This window comes from Colletotrichum abscissum (assembly GCF_030869225.1).
Source record: "Colletotrichum abscissum strain IMI 504890 chromosome Unknown Scaffold_50.1, whole genome shotgun sequence".
Taxonomy (NCBI): domain Eukaryota; kingdom Fungi; phylum Ascomycota; class Sordariomycetes; order Glomerellales; family Glomerellaceae; genus Colletotrichum; species Colletotrichum abscissum.
The window spans coordinates 115,655-130,043 of NW_026850432.1; the positions used below are offsets into that span (position 1 = coordinate 115,655).

At 51.9% G+C, this 14,389-nt stretch overlaps 4 protein-coding genes across 4 annotated transcripts; 1 reads left to right on the top strand and 3 right to left on the bottom strand.

Annotated features, from left to right (window-relative positions):
* Nucleotides 1-460: 460 nt before the first annotated feature.
* On the bottom strand, nucleotides 461-2,038 carry CABS01_14031 (uncharacterized protein; the record flags this gene model as incomplete). The annotated part of the gene is made up of 1 exon (XM_060547371.1): nucleotides 461-2,038. One exon carries the CDS (start codon nucleotides 2,036-2,038, stop codon nucleotides 461-463), a length of 1,578 nt encoding a protein of 525 aa, XP_060393721.1.
* A 1,629-nt stretch (nucleotides 2,039-3,667) lies between these two features.
* CABS01_14032 (uncharacterized protein) lies at nucleotides 3,668-4,600 on the bottom strand (the record flags this gene model as incomplete). Its single annotated transcript, XM_060547372.1, has 3 exons — nucleotides 3,668-3,861; nucleotides 4,345-4,484; nucleotides 4,536-4,600. The coding sequence occupies 3 exons, from the start codon at nucleotides 4,598-4,600 to the stop codon at nucleotides 3,668-3,670; spliced, it is 399 nt and encodes a 132-aa protein (XP_060393722.1).
* A 937-nt stretch (nucleotides 4,601-5,537) lies between these two features.
* On the bottom strand, nucleotides 5,538-9,391 carry CABS01_14033 (zinc knuckle; the record flags this gene model as incomplete). The annotated part of the gene is made up of 2 exons (XM_060547373.1): nucleotides 5,538-6,704; nucleotides 6,782-9,391. 2 exons carry the CDS (start codon nucleotides 9,389-9,391, stop codon nucleotides 5,538-5,540), a joined length of 3,777 nt encoding a protein of 1,258 aa, XP_060393723.1.
* Nucleotides 9,392-11,401: 2,010 nt separating this feature from the next.
* On the top strand, nucleotides 11,402-13,626 carry CABS01_14034 (uncharacterized protein; the record flags this gene model as incomplete). Its single annotated transcript, XM_060547374.1, has 4 exons — nucleotides 11,402-11,522; nucleotides 11,642-12,527; nucleotides 12,600-12,633; nucleotides 12,739-13,626. The coding sequence occupies 4 exons, from the start codon at nucleotides 11,402-11,404 to the stop codon at nucleotides 13,624-13,626; spliced, it is 1,929 nt and encodes a 642-aa protein (XP_060393724.1).
* Nucleotides 13,627-14,389: the final 763 nt, after the last annotated feature.

A 14,389-nucleotide genomic window follows, 5' to 3' on the forward strand; every position in this document is an offset into this window, starting at 1 on the left:
TTATCATTTTAACATGTTCCGATCCTGCCTTCTCCTTCCTCCCTCTCGACCCTTATCTTCCGGACTATGACCTCCAGAAGATTGGACAAAAATGCCCTCCTCTCTCCTTCGTCGTTCGCTACCACCTCAGTGGCGATCTGGCTGAAGTTCCGAAGGTGCGGGCTTTGGGAACGCGCAGGTCATGTCTCTGGAGGAGATCGTGAAGCTTTTGACAGATGACTTTCTCAACTTTGTTTGGGTGTGATGATCAGTAATTACCGCCAGCGAACGAAACCTCCTCGGATACTAAGGCTAATCTAACCCCCCCCCCCCCCCCCTCAACCCCCTTTTTTTTTTCTTCTTCTTATTCTTTTACCTCTCTTTTTCTTATCTCGTTGTGTCGACTGAAGACATATGCTAGTCCTGTCTAGTGTGACATGTTTGAACTCCGTGGCTGCTCCGCGCGATAGTAGTCTCTATACTACTGCCACCGCAGGCCCTGAGGGGCGGAAGAGCTTGACATCATTTCAGTCAGAGAGGGCGTGAATGCAACATGGCGATCAGAGAGATAGCTAGATTTGATGTCGCTCCACGACGGCAACGGAGGAGAAGGCTGATAGGTCTTCTTCTGACGTTCGTACCAGTGGAATCTCCAGTGATCTACGCTCCATAACCCCTTCTTCGCGACCAACTTGAATGGCTCCGTGTCCACAAAGTCCCCAGTGCCAAAGTTGCAACGAACTATGGACGTCCCGTCGACGATTTCTTGCATTACCTGCGGGAACTTGTCAAACAGATAACAGTCGTTAAAGGCGGGGAAGTCGAGTAACGGAGTCCTCTGGGTATTTCTCCTCATCCCATACGGCTCTGACGGAAGGGCGCCGCTTTGGAAACATTCTTCCATCGCCTGCTGCCACGCAGCATCGCGCAGAACGACAGTCTGGAAAATTTCCGAACACTGCGGCTCACCCTCTCCATCCAAGACCAACGTAAATGATTTGGCGGGCATACCGGCGGGGACGAGTGGCAATACCTCAATAACCCAGCGGGCGACGGCGTAAGAGATCTTATTAGCGTCTAGACCGAGATTGTAGTCTTGGTGTGTCCGCTCACCAAGTGCTTCCCCCGGCAGATGAAAAAAAGCGTTCCGCCACAGGCTGACACGTCGCTCTATCCGCAACTCGGGATTCTCTTGACAATAAGGTATCAACCCCATTGCGTGACACTCGGGATTTGAAACAGACTCCTGATCTTCAATCAGCACGATGTCCCTCATGTGCGCTCGGGTCGCAGGCGTATTGGATTCCAGGAACCGAATGGCAACAGCGGCTGCGGAATAGCGAAACATGGCACGTCTGGCGCATTCAGAGCCCATCCAGAATCTTTCGAGACCAAACTTTCTTATTGAATGTTTCCCGCCGAGCGCATCCATTATCTGTCGGAGATCATGTTGCCTTGGAATGGTCCAAGGGTTCGGCTCCATATCGAGAAGGTGTTGGGTGTCATTTATGTTGTATGAGAGTTCCGTGAAGTCGTCATTGAGCCGATGCCTGTCATTAGTGCTTAGAATGGCTCGCAAAGCGAAGCGTACGAAATCTCGATAAACGGAGTGAGGTTCACCCCATGGGCCTTGCCTGGTTGATATGCCCCACGAATCATGTCTGATCATGTCAAGAACGGGCGTGAACTCTGGGAACGCCCCCGATATGTCATCACATGTATCATCCCAGAGAAGATGCTGTGAACAGTGAAGTGCATTTTCCAGTTCTTCATTTAGCATCATGGTGACGAGATCAAAGTCTCTAGCTCTGTGGCGTTCGTCTGGCGAGTAAAAGGTTGAAACGGTAATGGTGTTCGCCTCCAGTGCAAGGCCCCTCATTTCGTCGGCAGCGCGCTTGCATGTGTACGCGAAAGCCAGGTCGATTGGTCTGCCCAGGGCATCTCTGAGTTTGTTGGTTTCGGGATTGAGGACATAGCCTCCGTCGGACACGACGTAGAGCTGGTAAATGATGTGCCGCAGCTCTCGAGGGAGGTGAAAAAATGTAAAAAATGTAGCCATTGCGAGCTCCTTCCTCCCGATTACGTAGGAGTCGGGTCTGTGTGACAATTGAAGAAGATGCCAGGCGGATGTTTTGTATCGTGGGGGTTTGCGCAGGGATGAGATGCTAGCGGTTGTTGAACATGGTGTTGGGCGGCGACAGGCACGACGGGGAGAGGTGAAAGGTATTTAAGCGTGCTGGGTGGCCCGGGGTGGTCAAGGTTCGCAGGTGGGGATGGCACAGCGGAGAAAGGCAGCCAGACAGGTAGGTACCTTGTGGTCCCCTATCTTACGTACCAAGTGCACCCGCAGAAGGCAGTCACGTAGCGCATCTGCCTAACTATGATGTTTTCCACCCTACGCCTGACAGAACGCACCATTTGCCCGCACGATATCTTTTCAGAGCTTAGTCACAAAAAGATACATTTCTGAGCACCTGAATGAGGACTTTCGAGGAGTTGGCATGCATGTGTAGGAAAGTGCCATAGAAAGTAAGGTACCTAAGGTGCAGAAAATAGGCAGGTATATTATGGAAAGTACCTATGTACCTTAATAACCTAAGGCAACCTTCGCCGGGTCATGCATGTACCTACGCGCCTTCTGCCACTACTTTGTGCGGGCAAATGTACGTTCAGTGGCGGCAGTGGGTCGCGCGGCGATGTATGTAGCCCACTATTTACTGACTTGAGCCTACCTACCTTGAGGTACAAGGTACGTTACCTACTGCACTCCGTACCTACCTTACCTCAAGGCAAGATAGCCCGAAAACACCAGTTACTTCCGGTAGGTATCTCAGGCTGCCTGCCCAGCTTCCACTGACAAGAGATTACTTCGCTGTGGGCCTACGGTAAGGCTTGGCTGAGCCATGGACGAGACCGCGGTGCCGCGGTACGTATTCCTACTCACTGCAGGTAACCACGACACTTGGGGAGTTCCTCGCCAAACAGCCAAATTTACCCGCCCCTCAGGCACCTTGTTGGCCTGGGCCATAGAATCCGAGCCTCTGAATAAGGAGTACACCTCTTAGAGGTGGGTAACACAAGGAACCTAGGTACCTTACCAGTCAGTCGCCTGACGCTGGACAGCCTGAAGGATTAATGTCAAAGCATACACCTGACTTGACAATTGAGACGACGAGCGATAGATCACGGCAACGGAGGAAAAATATTAAGGGACAATTGTTTTTTATGTGGTGGTTTTTTTCCGGCTTTACAGGCGCAAAAGATCGACCTTAACGGGATCACGCTTTCAAGGGAAATCACACGATACGGTACACTTTTTAACTACACAATACGCGCAATGTGCCCCAAGCACGCGCTCAACGCAATATAGTGATTTCGATACGAAAACCGCCATGCAATTCGGGATAGGCAAGCTGCCCTCTTCGCTCAATCTCGTGTTAGCTCCATGTCTCTATTCTCTAGAAGATGAGGGAGGGGTACGCTGCTTGCTAACGACAGGCTGAGCGACATACTCACGCGGCGGCGCCGGCCGGAAAGGTCGACGGCAGAGGTCGGCCGTAATGGTTGGCCGCAATGGTCGGCCGCAATAGTCGGAGGCGGCCTTCTGGCACGATGGGTATTAGCAAAAGTTCATCTCAAAAATGGCTGTCATTGTGTAATGCATCCGTAGTAGGAAATTTACTCACCCTCAACCGCAGAGGTTCTGAACTTTGATGGCGACGTAGAGGTTTCCGGAGAAAGGGCCAAATGGGCCAATATCTGCTGCTCTTCTTCCTCTCATGTCAGTCGTTGTTTGGTGCATCATGAAACTTACATCGTACTTGCCGTACCAGAGCTCGCAAAGATTCTTTCCATCCTCATCGCTTCCAACATCGCCCAAAGCTGCTCTAAGGGTATTTAGCGTCTACCACAGGGATAGAGTAGAAGCACTTATGACCAACCTCCATTCAAACCAAACAAATCCACCAAACAAATCCACCAAACAAACCCATCAACACACAAACCACCACCTGGACAGCTAGTCAGACAACCAGTCAAGAGGTTGGCCAGTCAAAATACCACCTCGACGAGAACCTACTCTACTAAATCATGGTTAGCTTTGCTCATCCAAAAATAGAACGAAAGAGAGCAATACCTCCCAGCATACAGTCAGCAATCAGTGGGCTAGAACTCTCTCGGAAGAGTGTCAGTGGCATTTATGAGTACGGGGGACAAGAAAGCGGCATGCCTCACCCAAAGATGCCCGTCGACAAGTCTGCCCCTCTCGGGCTGGGCGCCCTCTTCTAACACAGTCTGGTCAGCAGGGTTCATTTGCAGAGGGGTTCTTCCCGACCAAGGAACAAAAAGTCTTCAGAAAGAACTTACCGGCCAGCTCGACGCTGTGGCCATCGTGGCCAACGTGGGCACGCCCAAGAAGTGGCGAAGTACCTTCCGGCGGTGCGGAATCCGGCTGGGCGACAGTACGAACGCCGTGGACAGCCGGGCCGGCACGGACGTCAAGATCCCTGGGGAATACCGTTAGTTTCTGTAGTTTGGTCGAGCATCGAGCGACTTACGGCATATCGACGCCGGCTTGGAAATCATGCTCTACGGAGCCAGAAATCCCTCCGATACGGGCCATATTATGGACGTGAGGGAATATATAAGGGGCCCCCTGACCCTCGACGAGAAGGAGTATGTGATGCGGGATCTGGCCGCCCACGCGGGCTGGCACCAGGAGGTCTTATGTGCGTTGGAGTGGGTGCAGCTCGCCCTCTAGACGGCTGGAACTTGGAGGACTCTGTCAGACCTGTTACTGATGCCTCGTATGGGAGAGAAAGGACAGGGCGGGCATACTCACGCGGGGGAAGGTCGGGAGCTGCTTCAATACGACTGTTAGCATAGTAGAGCAACGCAAGGAACGAGCAGGCCGCGTACTTGATGAAAGGAAGACAACGGTCGAGTCGGTTGACTGCTGCTGCGGCTCGGTCCGCCAGTCAGTCAAACGGATCGCGTCATGAAAGCACAAAGCAACGCTGGGGAGGTCCACTTACTTTTGATTAGTAGTTAGGTATGGAGCGCAATATACCCAGTTTTCCTAGATTCATAACAGGTCAGTGAGGCGATCATGGAATGCAAGGACTGCAAGGTCACCGAAGATCTCACCCCAATACGTAATACACGGTACGGCCCCGGCGGATTGCTCCGTCGGGGGGTGAGGGCAAAAGGGGATTGAATTGAAAGTCTGGGCTAAGGTGTGCTACTGTACAAAGGCGAGGTAGGCTGACAGGTTGGACAGGAATGCCGTGGCACCGACCCGGAACAGAAGACAAAGGAGAAAACCAGGGCGAAGAGTCCAGGGGGAGGACGGGGGAAACAATGATGCGACGAGGCATTAGTAGCAGTCTTGGGTACACTAGATCCGAGACCAAAGAAGGTACGGCGCAATGAGATGCATAGACGTGTGGTCGACGTCTGGAAAGAATGGAGGGCACAACAAGACGAGAGAAGGAAAGACAAAAAGGAAGCTTGCCTCCGAAAAATGGTGGGTGCGGTTGGTGGGAAGCTGCGGGCCGTAATCAGCAGGGAAGCGGCATGTGTTTGCCCGTCCACCTGAACTGAGCGATGTCGAAATGGCGAATCGCCCACGCCGTGGCTACGTTGGCCTCGGTTGTGACCAGCAAATCGAAGTTGATTACGCCGACATGCTTACGCAAGCGACTGCGTTCGAAGGTGAGCTGTTTGCAATGGGCAAAGAGATGTTCGGCCGTCTGCATCGGATGACCACAGCGACATCGGTGTGTCTCAACCAACTGCAGTAAAGACGAGAAGTTAGACTCATAGCGTAAAAGAAGATGGGCCCGGTGAAGAGGCAGAGAAAGATGCAGAGGAAGAGGAAGAAGAATAAAATGACTCACGTTCGCCTTAAGCGAAAAGAGATAGCCGTTCAACCCTATCACCCCACTGCGGCATTGGAACAACATGCTACTCTGAGCACGCGTGAGCCCTTGATAGTACTTGAGACTCTCTGGGCCCCAGTTTTCCTTGAGAGCCGGAGTGTTGCGGTTGATGTTGCGGACCTTGCCGCTTCGGTCGTTTCTGTATCGATCCCACGCTAGACTGCTCCTCTCCATAGAGATGTCCTTCAGGTAGGCCTTGATGATGGCCTTGCGGCGCTTGGGATCGGCCCAGCCCTCGGCTTCTGACTGCACGGCTTGCTCGGGGTTCCAGTTCGCTCGGCAAAGCTGCTTATCCAGAACCCTCTCGCGCATCTCGAGCCACAAGGATTCCGCCTGGCCGTAGAGGGCTTTGTAAGGATGAGCGCCCAACTCCTGCTCCGTTGCAATGTCTGTAAAGACATTGTCCCACATTGCCTCGAGGTCCCGATACTCTGGTGAATAGAGGTTGTTGATCCGGTGCCTGAGAGCAAGTTGTTCAAGATAGACCGAAAGCTGAATCATGTGCAGCTCCTTGTGGACAACTTCCGAGGCAGAGGCCTCGAATCCACCTGCAATGAATCGCAGAAACCGCGCCTGTTCCGCGTCGAGAGATTGGACCAACGTCTTTGTCAACTGGCCTCGGATCTTCTGGCCTCGACCGTCGACGAACCAAACGGGGCAAGCGTATGAGAAGATGGGAAGAACCGAGCTGACGTAAAGCTTCTTCATCTCGTGCAATGATGGCCCCCAAGTCGATCCAGATATTCTGCGAAGATGGATCATCCTCCTCCTGACTTTGGTAATGACCTGTCGACAAAACGGTCAGCCACGAGGGAGCAAAAAAAGAAAACGAAGGCAAATGAAAATTGAAAGGCGTGACTTACTTGTTCAATGTGTGCTGCCCATGTGAGTTTCGAATCCACAACAACCCCGAGCAAAAGAAGCTCTGTCTGCAGACAGTTCTTGGAGAGGCCGGGAATATCGGGAAGCTCGGTGCTTGGCGGCCCATGACTACCGGATTTCCTGAAATGCATGACGAATGTCTTGTGAGGCCCGAAGAAGATGCCGTTGGGCGATGCCCAGCGCACCAAGTTGTCGTAGAGGAACTTCAATGCTTCACAGTTTCGAGCTTCCGAAGGAGACGTGACGAGAATGTTGGTGTCGTCAACGTAAGACATGGCCAGCGCAAAACTTGCGAACGGACAAGAGACCTGAAGAGCCTCTAGAATGGGGCTGGAAAAGAAGAGAAAGAGGATGGGGGACAGAGGGCTACCCTGGGGAATGCCAATATCGACCCAAAACTCTTCAGAGGTGTGTCCGGGGAGTTTGAGGACGGTCTTGCGGTCACTGAGGAACGACCAGACAAACCGCACAATCCAATCGGGAACGCCCTTCTGGCGAAGGATCTTTAGCAGTTCGAATCGTCTGACGTGATCGTACGCGCCCGTAATGTCGATCGTCATCAACGTGGCCTTCAACTTGGCACGGCCGATAGGGGACCAACACTGCTGCACCAAATTGACGAGGTGCTCCAGTGCCTTGGTCGTGGACTTGCCGGGTAGACCGAACTGCGTCGAGGGTATCAAGTCGCTGTGCTCTAAGGCCAGTTTCTTGAGACGGTTTGCAACAATCCTCTCAATCAGCTTGCCGACGACGGACAGCAGAGCCACTGGGCGGTAGGCTTTCGGGCTTGTATAGTCGTCTTTGTTGAGTTTGGGCAAGATGACCGTAATCGAGGGTTTGAAAGCGTCCGGGTGGTACGAGTGTAACAGACAGGCCTGCGCTCCACGTTTGATGTAAGGATGGATGATGCTGTTCACGCTGTCTCGGAGAGCTTCATAGCCTCCGCCGTAGACAGCCTCGTCGGGAAGCTCGTCAAAAGGGTGGTAGAGCATCTTCAGGGCGTCTGGCGAAACTCCATCTGGCCCGGCAGCCTTACCGCGGGTGAGGCCTGACAAGACAGCTTTGACATCGTCATCAGAGACAACTTGGTCGGCAAAGAGCTGGGGTTGTAGAGGGTCGAGGTCGGGAAGTTGAAGAGGGGGTGCTGTGGGCCCTTGGCTGGTATTAGGCCACACTGATTTCCGGAGGCACTGGGCATTCTCCTCGAGGCTTGTGCACTTGGTCTTGTCTGAGCCGACGAGGAAGGGTATCTGACCGGAGACGCGAGGTTTGCTCAAGAAGGCGCCTATCTTGGCACGCTTGTGGATAGTTGGGGAGTCGTCGCCTTCGCCAGAAAGCATGGTCCGCCACTTTTTCGTCTTTTCCGTCCTGGTTTGCTGTTCGAGGCGCCGGCAAAAAGAGTCAAAGTCTTGCTCCGCATCTAGATCGGTGCCCAGCCGAGTCGAAGCCTGTTGCTCAAAATTTGGATGTTGCTTGTCCCTCAAAGGTGGCGGCTTGGCTGAGCGGCGGATGACGGGATGCTTGGCGAGGGGAACATGCAAAGGGATGGCGAGTCGAATGATGTCGTTGAACTTGGAGAAATAAGCATTGATGTCGGGTTTGCTCATAAGTGCCGTGTCCAGCAAGCCCGAGTTGGCCAGCTCACGCTCTACATGAGCACGAAACCCGGCAACGTCAGCCTTGCCCCAGAGGTAGCGATCGCTGGACGTTCGATCGGGCTCCATGAGTAGAGTGGTCTGAATGATTCGATGATCTGAATCGAAGTTACCCCCTTCCAAGATGCTCCAATCTGTAAAACGATGCAGTAAGCTTTGGCTGAGAAATGCCAGGTCGATGGTAGAGGTGTGTTTTTCCTTGTCGCTACCTCGGCTGTACGTCATGGCGCCAGGCTCAGTGATGCATTCCATGCCGGCCTGTTCAGTCCCGTGAAAGAGACTCCGAGCGTCAGAGGTTATAGGTCCGACAAAGGGTATGCGGGACCAGCGGGGGTGATGTAGGTTGAAATCGCCGAGGAGGAGGTTGTCCTGGCCCAAGGTGCACGTGGCCAAAAGCCTGTCGATATTGATTTTCGTCTGGCGATTGTAAACGTTGTGAATGTTTATGGGACCAGCCAAGGTTGAAAGGGCCAAGGTCGCAGCGAAAGCGTCTTCGTGTCGCGGCATCGGGGGGTCGAGGCGGTCGAGGCGGTCCTGAAAGTCCCGGGGGTCGGCGTCTAGGTCCTCGTGAAAAGTTGGATGCCAATGTCCGACAGGAATCGTGTCCAACACCAAGAAGGCCACTGGATCAAGATCCACAAGCTGTCGTTGCTCGTATTTGGCCTTCTTGGTTGGCTTACACGGTATGTATGGATGGTCTTCCTCGCGTAGCGTTCGAGCTGTTCGGTACACCGGTTTGTAGTTCCCGGTGGAAATCCATGGAAGTTCCTTTGGAGGATCTTGAATGGCAATGACATGAGGTGGTCCATTCGGGTACTTGTTTTTGGTAAGGTTGACAAGATATTTCGCACGGATTCTGCTAGCTTTCAGGTTGATCTGCCAAATGACGAGGGCCCCTTCAATCTCGCCGTTCAAGCAACTCGAGCTGGCACCCATGGCCTACACTTCAGCACCAACGCAATGGTTGGCGTCTTTGAAGTATGAAGCCACGGGCGAGAAGAGAATGGCTCGCCAGGAGAAAAAGAGAGGAGAAAAAAGACAAGATGCCAAACGGTTCTTCGATGTTCGGCTAAGGTGCATGTTGAAAAGATGATGATGGAATGAATCAATGGAGTTGGAAGCGATAAAGATGGGAGACATGTAGAAAACAATGGAAGATTGGAAGACGGAATCGACGACGAGTGTGCGTGTGTGATATACCTTGAGGTAGAGACCGGCGTCTACGGAGTACCTTATCTAGGTAGGTAGGTACCTAGGCCACCGCTCATCTTGGAACGGGGCAGCTCGGCAGACAGAAGGTTCGGAGTTGGATCCTGTCCTTTTCTTTTCCCACCACGCAGGTCGTAGATGATACACCGAGATAGAGTCCAATTGACACTCTCGAATCGTCGTCATCGTCCGGGTCCCATCATAAGCAACACAAGGTTTCGATAGATCAGCTGATGCTGTATGGTGCGACTGCAAGGTGCGGATGGGGAGTTTCTCGTAAAGCCAATGATACTTCTGATTCTGGAGGAGGAGAGTTCAGTCCGGCGTCACGCGTGGCGCGTCCGTCGTGCGCTCCCCACTCCCTGATTCTTTCTGACATGATTATATTTTTGAATGCTACATAGTGTACGAATACCACCTGCGGACATGCATGGTCCACGGACCGCGACACAGGCCACGATCCAGAGAACCAGTACCTTAGCCCGGTTCTAGCCTCTGGGCTTGGGAAATGATGCCGGTGAAGGGTCTGACAACAGATGAAAATTCTGACACCGTAGTTGATCTACTCATAATGGAGCCTTCCCTAATCTGCTCGAGCACCACACAATTGGCACACCAACAGTCTAGCAACCGAGGTGTTTGAGTTTAGATAGCCTCCCCTGGATCCCTCTCATGCATACCTCAGGTAGACCATACTCCGCACCCTCTGCGTCCGGGATCTTTACCTTTATCCGTACAGGGACAGGCCGTTGAATGCATGGAGACTCGCAGAGGTAGGTCGTCAGGTGACAAGTCTCCCCAGTCACAGCATCGCAGTTTCACCAGGTCTTTTTGGTCCTCGGGTCTAGACCATAATTCCAAACTCCATGGATTCCTTATCAGTGCCCACAAGAGGGCCAGGTTGCCCGAGCCGTGGAGCCAGAGTCCCCTCAAACTTTCAGCTCGCCCGCTGCCAGCCGTAATTGCTGAGCCACATACGGAATACCACAGGAGTACGCACCTCATTTCAAAGAGAGGAAAAGTTTTCACTCATTCGCCGTGACCCCGACAACGACGACGATCCTCGGGGACGGCTGACATTGCACAGTTACATTATGCAAGAAAAGCTACCTCTTTCAGTCACGGGTTCTGGCTCATCACCCCTCTTTCTTTCCAAACCTCCACAGACATTGTATGTACTTGCGGTACTTTCTCCCAGAGTACCCGTGACTCTCTCTCTCTCTCTCTCTCTCTCTCTATCTCTCATTTCCGAAGTATGCAGCAACGACACCATAATTAATCTTCGCAAGGTCAGACTTTCCGGAAAACCGAACGCCTCCTCCGTCTTCGGTGCGGACCCTCTTGCTACTTTTCTCTCCTCTTGCAAATTGCAAGGATGGGGGCTGAGATTGCCCAGTCAAGCTTTACCGCATCGGATACAACTGGCAAATTCTCGCACAATCTGTCATCATCACGACATCGCCATTGGTTGGCAGAGAGGCAAGGTGACAGGGAAAATATCACTATCGTCTTTTCGGCCCTCTATGGTCAACATACCACGCTGTTGGAGTCTGAGTAGTCGGTAGGAATGGACTTTCACTCACATACCCCCTTTGGAGGATTTCTGGGCTTCGTCCACTTTCCCCCTTCCCCTCTTCCACTTCGTTCAAAACTTTTGCGTCACTTCAATCGTTGAAAAGAGCATTTGTCAGAGATATTCTACACACATCTCTGGCGGGAGATACCAAACTATAGAAGATGGCCGGATTAGTTCAAAAGCTTTTCGAGGGCAGAAACAAGCGTTCAAGGCCGGACTCCGCCTCGGATCGTGGCCAGCCCCTTTCTCAGAGACAGCGACTATACACCCCTTCCCCGGCAGGTGAGTTCTTTGATCTCTAGCAAGTGACAGAATGCCGTGCCAACGTTTGCACGGTTTCTTCGTCTTCTTCTTCTTCTTCTTCGCACGGGACTGACCTCTTCGTTTTTCAATCTCGATAGCTTCGACCACTTCCTTTCGACCGCCACAACCCGCCCTCGCGCCCTCGTATCGATGCCAGACCCCTCTGCCCACGAAGCCACCCCGGACCGAGAATCTCAATCACATGATAAAAGAGCTACAAACGTTGCTTGAGACGGAGGAAGTCACGATGAGCGTCGTGCAGAGTCTGGTGGATCTCTACCAGAGCCAACTCTCATCGATACCACTTCTCAGAGAACTCCTCCAGCTCCAAGGACCTTCCCAACATGGCCCCCAGGGGATGGAAGAGATCCTGAAGACTATTCGAAAAGAGTTGAAGCCTATCGAAACGCGTGCCATGCGCGAGCCGCCCACGGTCAGGCTCAAGATGAAGGGACATCCGGAGTACCTCGAGGCAGCAACCGCCCTGCAGCCAAGCCAAATCATGGAGATTGTGTCTAGAATACAAACACGCGAACGCAAGTCGAAAGGGAGCGCACAGCAACAGATCAGAGGGACCATTAACAACGCTCCGGATGACGGGGTCCATGGTCATGAACAGTCGTGCTGGGATGCAGTTTTGGGTGCTCGCATCGATCGAAACGTGCTCAAAATCTTCTGCAAGGACGACAAAGCTGTGCAGGATATTTACAGCCGTTCAAACATTGTCTGCCAAGAACTCAAACTTGGCGAACTCGAACAAGTCCCTGAAAACTACTACGTCGAAGTTCACGGACTAAGACTGTCGAGAGCCGAATTCGAGCAAAATCATAATCGGAATGAAGCTTGGGGGAAAGAAAACTCGGTCAAGATTGTCCACAGCGCGAGGACTTTTGGAAGGACTGTGTTGACTCTGACTGATGAGAAGGGTGCTCTCCGTCTGTGCAATGAGTGGGTTTACTTGAGTGGATCAAAGGTTACGGCTGAGTAAGTCATCTCCAAGATGTTGGCTGGGTTTCGTGAGGGAGAGACATACCACTAACTGCTCGTTCTATCCAGAGCTGTTGACATCCGCTCGGTGCCACTTTTCTGCGTACATTGTTACGAACCTGGTCACTTTAAAGATCAGTGCACCAATTCTCAGCGATGCGGAAAATGTGCTGAAGAACATAGCACATTCTCGTGCAAAACTATCAAGCAAAGGTGTCCCAACTGCAAGAATGAGGGCGTCAGGGATCTTAAGGATCAAGGCCATGCCGCCTGGTCCCCGGAGTGCCAATCTGTCGCAACGCAGCGAATGTTTGACAATTGCAAGCAACTCGCAAGTGTCAAAGTTCCTTGGGCCTCACCCTCGGCTCAACGTCAGACTACGTGTGAGACCTGCCAGACCACAGCTCCCCCGAAAACACGAAGGAATAGGAAAATTCAGTCAAGAAGGGCTGCTGGGGAGAAAGTTTCGACGCAATGCGTTGATGACGATAACATGGAGTTGAGCAGTCAAGGCGAGCCTCATCCGACTGGGGCATCATCAGCGCTGTCGTCTGTCGGCGGTTTGAATCGTGGCGATGGTCAGCAAGTCATAGATGTGCCGGTGGTTAAGGATGGGACCGAAGTTGAGGCGAGGGGCAACGAAGCCATGCAGACGCCTAGAGCCTCCTCAGGCCGTTCCCCTCTGGGACCTGAGATTAAAGTTCCCAATGCCTTCGAAAGAATGAAGTCTAGTTTTAGTGGCGTTGCAACTTCATCTAAGCAGTTAGTGCAGGCAAGTGTGAGCAGAGCGGGACACGAGATGGACGAGCCGGTGAAGAGAGGTCGTGGTAGGCCATCAGGGGTCAAAAACTCCGCGCCTAAGCCTACCGCCGTCTTCGACGCCATGGGCGGTGCAACTAAAAGCGCTCGAAACGTTCCAGTGTCTCTGCGGCAGCCAGAACCGATGCAGTTGGAGCCTGTGAAGAAGCCGCAGTCGTGTCTGACCGATTCCGGAGATGCGCCCGGGAAGCAGCCGCAGATATTTGGTCTGACTTTCCCTGCGGGGTTGCCGGCAAGGTTTGCGTCGGTAGAGGACAAGTTTCCGCCAAGCGACTGAGAAAGTACTTGCCGCTCTTCTCTCTCACTCTCTTCGTCTTTGGGTTTTCATTTGTCAATTGTATCCTTCTTCCTGTACCTCATTCTGAGTGGATGATAGTGGACACTACACAATTTAGTATGTTTGGATTCAACGTATGATTTCGTACTTGTAATTTCGGCATTCATCCAATGGCAAGGGGACCGGGATCGTGATACGGTGTCATCTGGACCTGGGAAGGCAGTTTCTGACCCGCTGGGTCTTGTCCTCCGAACCTCGTTCAATTTCCACAGTCCCTATCCCCATTCCAGGTGATTGTTGAAGGTCAGTGACACCCGAAGAAATCCACAGTCTTCACTAGCTCAACCATTGGATCGCCCCCCCCTCCCCGCTACTTTGTGTTGAAGACTTGCAAGTTGCAAACCCATGGAATCATTGCAAAGCAATTGCGGGTCTGTTTTATCCCTCTTTCTCTCTATTTGTTTTTATGTTCTGCCTTTGCTAGCTACTCGGGCAGTTCTCAATATCGATTATATAGTATTAATACATAGTATTAGTAAATACTCGTACTATTTTAACAGATTATTTTTTAGATTTTTTACTTTTTTAACTTTCCCTCTTATAAAGTTTATAATTACGGATTATTAATAATAATATTAAGCGCCTAACGTTACTATTTTATAAGCCTACGTATTTAGCTAAGTTCGTTATTTTTTTAAGTAATAATAGCTTATAATATTATAATATTAAAATACCCTCGTTATTATTATTAGAAATAATACTA